Source organism: Mastomys coucha, unplaced genomic scaffold, assembly GCF_008632895.1.
Source record: "Mastomys coucha isolate ucsf_1 unplaced genomic scaffold, UCSF_Mcou_1 pScaffold21, whole genome shotgun sequence".
NCBI classification, from domain to species: domain Eukaryota; kingdom Metazoa; phylum Chordata; class Mammalia; order Rodentia; family Muridae; genus Mastomys; species Mastomys coucha.
The window spans coordinates 143,999,430-144,005,726 of NW_022196904.1; the positions used below are offsets into that span (position 1 = coordinate 143,999,430).

The following is a 6,297-nucleotide window of genomic DNA, read 5'->3' on the forward strand; positions in this document are numbered from 1 at the left end:
AAAAAACAAAGGGTAAGTGTAGGATACAGATACTAGATAAACAGTATCAAGTGGAGCAACTTTGTTGCAAATCCATTTATAATTACTCTTACAGTACTTTCAAATCTATGCAATGTAGCAAAGTCAACTGCAAACTCTGTGGGGCAAGGAAAGCCTGTCTTCATGCCTTCTCCCCTCACATGGGAGGGATGGCCAAGTCTGCAACACTCTAGAGGAAACAAGAATGTGTTTAAGATTGTTCCTGTAGGTGTCTTCCTCCCTCCTCCCTGGCATCCCAACCACCGACATAGGTGGGTGTACAGTAAGCGTCTTTCAGAGATGACATTTTGTTATTCTCCTTTTGGGGGGAAAAATCAGGCAGAGAAAATTCGATAAACTCTACAGTTTTAGTGTTTGTGAAAAACAAGCTGCTCCTTATTTTGTTCTCAGTCAGACTCTTATTTTTCCCAATAGTCATCATGTATTTCTGACAACAATGGCCAAGTCTTCAGTGGCTGATTGTGAAGTACACAGGGAAGAATTACACTTCTAATTTTCAAAAAATGAGCTGAATTAGGGTTTTAGTCTTCTGAGAGGTATAAGCATGTAAAAACACGATCCGTGTCTCCCAATGACAGTAATAAACAATCTACAAGGCATTAAAATCTCTACTCGGAGGAAAATAGATTAATTCTGGGGAAAGCCAAAAACCATTATCGTACAGATTTTCACTTTTGTTTTTGTCTATTGAAGCTTTATCCCTTCTAAAGAGGAGTAAGACAGAACAGTTTACTACTTTTAACCAAATGTCTAGAACTTTTAGATTTTGTTCCTTCATGAATGACAGGGTCTTCCACTGAGTGCTGAAATGACCAATAACAAAAAAACCCAAAATCAAAACAAGGGACCAGCAGGGATATATATGCAAAGAAACGGTGAAGAGAAGATAAATTCACATAAGAAAATCTTTTATGTGTGATTCAGACCTGACCAACATTCCTCATCCCCTCAAAATTCTTATATCTCAAATGCTCTTAAAATCTCAAAGAGCACAGTAGTTACCACAAACCTATCAAACTTCCCTAAGGCTTCCAAAAAAGCACTGGGCTACTGTAGTGATTCTGTTAGTGCTGAGGACCAGCTTTCTTTAAAGGCCACTGGAGAACTATGATTTCAGAGGCTGGCTGTGCTTTTTTAACTCTAAGCCTTGCCTTCAAAGTACCTCTTGTAGGAAGGATCCCATGTCAGAATAATCTACTCTCCCAGCCCCACAAAACATAGCAACAAAGACCCTCCCCCCAAAAAATCAGACTTTCCATTAATAAATAAGGAATCTCAGGTTCCACAACACAAAAACACACATGTTCAAAGTGCAAATTTCTGCCATTAGCCTGGGACTTTTCTCACTGACATAGAGCCCTATCTCACAGCCAGAAGACTGTACAGAGGGCAGTCCCCTCTCTTGGGAGCCTGCTTCCAAGCAAGTGAGCACCATTAAGAGCATTATGGAGGTTCAGGAGTGGGGGGAACTGAGGTGCTGGGATCCACTGAGAGGGAGGGAGGTGGTCCCCATGTATCCTTCCTTCCCCAAACCCAGTGAGTAATGGAAGAGGGGTGAGAAATGTGTGCTGTTTTAACAGCACCCTGCCAAGGGGCCCTAAAGTGCCAAGTCAAGCTGCCAGCCTCCAGAAAATAGAATTATATAATATTTGAGGGCAAGTGTTGGTTGTTGCAGTGGGGAGAAGCCAGAGCCATAGGCTAGTAGTAGAGGAGAAAAGATTTAGATGATAGGAATATACTATTATGAGTTCAAAGCTGATCCAGAGCACATCAGAGTTCTAGGTTGGGAAAAAGGAGATCTGCCAATGAGCAGGAAGTCTGCTGCTGGCTGGACCCTAGTATGTTGCTGCTTTTTCGTCAACCTTTCTGGTAAAGGCTATAACAATATTTTAAGGATGAGGAAAGGGAGTTCAGGGAATGGGGATGGTGTGTGTTTTGTGTGTGTGTTGTGATCCACAATGCAAAGAGCAGGCCCTTCAGTTATTTTACTAGATTTTTAAATGCTTTAAATTTTTTTTTTGTCCTTTTTATCTTTTAAATACAAAGTCTGCACTGTCCCAGTGTCCAAAGTCTTCCTTTGCACTAGGGTCCAGTAGAGTCTGTATCTTCAATCAGAACCTCTGTGGTAGCACCGAGTATATCCGAGTTCATGACCAGCCCTTCAGTGCCCCCACTGCTGCCACTTCCCACAAAGATCTTCCCGTCAGCCATAAGGCTCACCCGTTCTGTCCCACTGCAGTATGACTTTGACATCCCTTCAGCTTCTAGCAGTAGGCACTCTCCAGATGTTGAGTTTCCCAAGGGCTCAGGAAGAAGAGGAAGCCCCTGACCATCTGCAGGCTGTGTCAGGGGCTCTGGGTTAGTGCCCAAGATATCTGTGCTGGTGATGAGGGCGCCTGCATTTGCTGCCAGAGCTTCTGCAATCAGCACCTCAGGGTGGCTTTTTGCTTTGTGTGCCACTACACTGTCCTTCTTCTCAAATTTTTTGCCACAGATATTGCAAGAAAACTGGTAGAAGGAGTCTGCATCATGTTTCTTCATGTGCCAATTAAGAGATGCTTTTTGTCGACAAGTAAATCCACATATCTCACATCTAAAGGAAATCCAAAAGTAAATGATCAAGTAGAGAATCTTAAATCAAGGGCCAGGTGAGAACTGAAAAACTTACATATCCATATAGTACTCATGAAGGATTAGGAAATCTAATGGAAAAAATTTTTTTTTTGTTTAAGAAACAACAAAATAAGCACACTTCACTCCAATGAAGTTCTATCTATACTCAAGTGTATCGGCAGCAAATTCATGCATTATTTACATAAGGGGCTTGGGTTTGGTGGGAAGTGCTTAAGGAAGAATTTTCAAACTAGTAAAAAAAACATTTAAAAAGAACAGTAAAGCAAAGAAAAAGGCAGCAAAGAATTCCCCAATAAATATCCAGTCTTTAATAGCAGGGTCAACTGAAATGTTTTTAGGGGACAAATCTCCATGTGAAATAAATGCACTTCTACCCAGATGTTCACTAGTAATTAAACACTCACTGTAATGGCTTCTCGCCTGTATGAATCATCCGGTGTACTGCCAGATTGTGGGAACTCTTGAAGGCCCGAGCACAATACTCACAGATATAATCCCTCTGGTCTAGGAAGAAAAGTAATGTGGTTAATGATCTATATCAAGGCACCTGCTAAGTACTTTCTGCAGTTTGCAGGTGATCAAGTCTTCTGGCAGTCACTCTACAGCACACAACACACTCTAGAGTGAAGAAGTATTTTGAGGAAGCTAAATTTAACACCAAAAAGTGTTTGAATATTAGTTCATCCATTAAGTAGCATAAAAATCAGTTTAAGAAAAATATTAAAAGCTAGTATGTCTCTAATAATTAAGCCAGGTATAGACACAGACACACAGACACACACACAGAAAAAAAAAACAACAGGGTAAAATCCCCGACACACACAGATGCAAAAACTGTCAATAAAATACTTGCAAACTGAATATACCCATATATCACAAAGATATCCTGTTGTATAGTAGAGATGCAGGGATGGACTCAATATATGTAAATTAACAAATCACATAAATGGGCTCAAAGACAAAACCACAATATCATTTCAATAGACATGTGAAATGAAAGTCTTTGAAAAAAATCCAGAATGTCTTTAGGATAAACATCTTAGAGAGTCAGACCAGAAAGAACAAACCTTAACATTCATTATAAAGGCTATAAATAATTTTCTTAAACCAGAAGTTCTCAACCTCTGGGTCATGACCCCTTGCGGTGGTGGTACTGTGTCAAACATCCCTTTCACAGGAGTTTCTTATTTACATGATTCATAGCAGTAGCAGAATTACAATTATGAAGTAGCAATGAAAATAATTTTACAACATGAGGATTATAGGGTCACAGCATTAGGCAGGTTGAGAACCACTGTATTAAAAAAAATCTTAAAATCACAAAGTACCACAAAAAAGATATTAAGAGGTAGAGGGCCAAGAAGACAGCTACTGTGAGATAGTCCATACTTCCTTAATCTAGCTGGCAGTATAGTGCTGACCCGCTGATCCCCATATTTAAAGCATCACTAAACATTCCCAGGAACCCTGGATAAACACACCTAGAACTATCTCTGATAAGTGAATCTAAATTCCTCAACAAATCAATCAATCAATCAATCTCAGGAACAAGATAGGGCTATCCACTATCCCAACTCCTTTTCAACATTGTTTGAATCAACAGGATAAGAGAAGAAAATTATGTAAAAAAGTAGGAGAAAGGTCAAACATGCCCTATTTTCACGATACATATTCATAACAAAGATCCCCAAAATTTCACCATAAAACTTCTAGAAACAATCAACAATTTCTGTAAAGTTTTAGGATTAAAAAAATTAATTTACAGCAGCCTTTCTATGCAACAAAGAACAAGATAATGGGCCCATTCACAATAGCCTTAAAGAAACTAAAATATCTAGGAATAAACTCAAACATGGAGGTAAAAGATCTTGATGATGAAAACTAAATATCTGAATAAAGACACCGAGAAATGCACTACAAAACCAAAAGCTCTCCCATGAGTATGGATTAGAATATTGTGAAAATGACTGTTTTACTGAAAGATATTTATAGATGTAATGCAATCCAAATGAAAATGCCTGCAATGTCCTGTTATTTACATAACCTTAAAAGACCCTAGAAAGCCAAAGTAATCCTGAGCAAAACAGAATACTTCAAGAATTACTATTCTATATTTCAAAATATATTTCAGAGCTACTGTAAAAAACAGTGTGGTAGCAGCATTAAAATAGATGTGTAGATCAGTGGAACAAAAGACACAACCCTAAACACATGTACACATAACTGTAGTCACCTGATATTTGAAGATGTTCTGTTGTTTAGTATTATGTATAAAGCTTAATAGAAGCTCTACAGAAACCTCAACTGAGAAAATGCCCCTAGGAGACGGGCTTGTGAGTAAGACTGTGGTACTCAGTTCACTGCTAGTGGTGCCACTGGACAGGCAGCCTCAGGGGTAGAAAGCATGCTGAGCAGGCCAATAACAACGTCTACTGTGGCATCTTCTTTAGTTCCTGACTTCCTTTGATGGACTATAATGTGGATGTGTAAGCAATATAAGCCCTTTCCTACCCAAGCTGTTTTCGGGCATGGTGTTTATTATAGCAGTAATATATTTTAATTACAAAACTATTAAAGTATATTTTATTATAAAATTTAATAAAGAGATGCTAACACAAACAATGGAGACAAGATAGCATCTTCAAATAGTGCTGGGAAAATTGGATGTCTACTGATATTAGACCTGTAGCACCACCTTCTATAAAAATTAATACAAATGTATCAAAGACTTCAATGTGAATCATAAAACACTAAAACTGCTAGAAGAAAATGTAAGATACAGGTGTAGGAAAGGACTTTCTGAAAATGATTCCATCTGCCCAGGAATTAACGCCAACAAGTGACAAGCCTCATAAAAATCCAAAAGCTTTTGTACAGCTAAGACAATTGAGTGAAGAGGAGTCTCATAGAATTGGAAAGCACCTATGCAATGCATACATCTGACATACATATGGGTATATACATCATTATCAGCTAGGGGAGGGACATATTTTCTCAAAGAGAATTTTAAGTCTTATTGTCCAAGACTGAGGCGAGAACACATGTAATTCTCAAGTGTAAGACATATTCAATTAGTATATATACCAATTGTATATGGTATATATACTGGAATAGGTAATTTATGCTTAAAGCAGAATTTCATTAAAATTGTCTGTGGCTATAAATGAATAGAATTTGAGGCCTATTCCACAACATTAACCAGCCTCTGTGTCTGAGTTATTTCTATAGAAATTTACAAACAAGTTTAGCAATCAGATCTCTCTATATATAGTCATCTCTCAGTATTTAACAGTTAAACATAAATGAAAGCAAACCTCTTTATTGTTTAGGCTTTCTCATTAATATTCACTCTGCTTTTACTCCTGAGCAGCTAAGATCAAGTTTCTATCTTTACTGACAAGAATTTACCTGCAGCAGAATTGAAAAATCCTGGTTCTGTTAGTTTAACTAGACGATCACTAACACAACTGCTTAACTGTGCTGAACTTCTGGTGTTTTTTTTTTTAGGTTAAAAAAAAATTTAGTGTTATCAAGTAGACAGATTAGCATGGCTGTGTGTAAGTTTACAACTGACACAGAATATATGCTAAGTAAAAGATCAATATTCCCATTACAAAAAAAAAA

General features: G+C 37.9%; 1 protein-coding gene across 1 annotated transcript in view; it reads right to left on the minus strand.

Moving 5' to 3' along the window:
• Positions 1-417: 417 nt before the first annotated feature.
• Positions 418-6,297, minus strand: part of LOC116103612 (E3 ubiquitin-protein ligase ZFP91-like) — a 33,315-nt gene continuing 27,435 nt past the window's right edge. The window contains 2 exon segments of the mRNA XM_031389814.1: positions 418-2,632; positions 3,078-3,177. Of these exon segments, the coding sequence (XP_031245674.1) occupies positions 2,122-2,632; positions 3,078-3,177 (611 nt within the window). The 3' untranslated portion in view covers positions 418-2,121.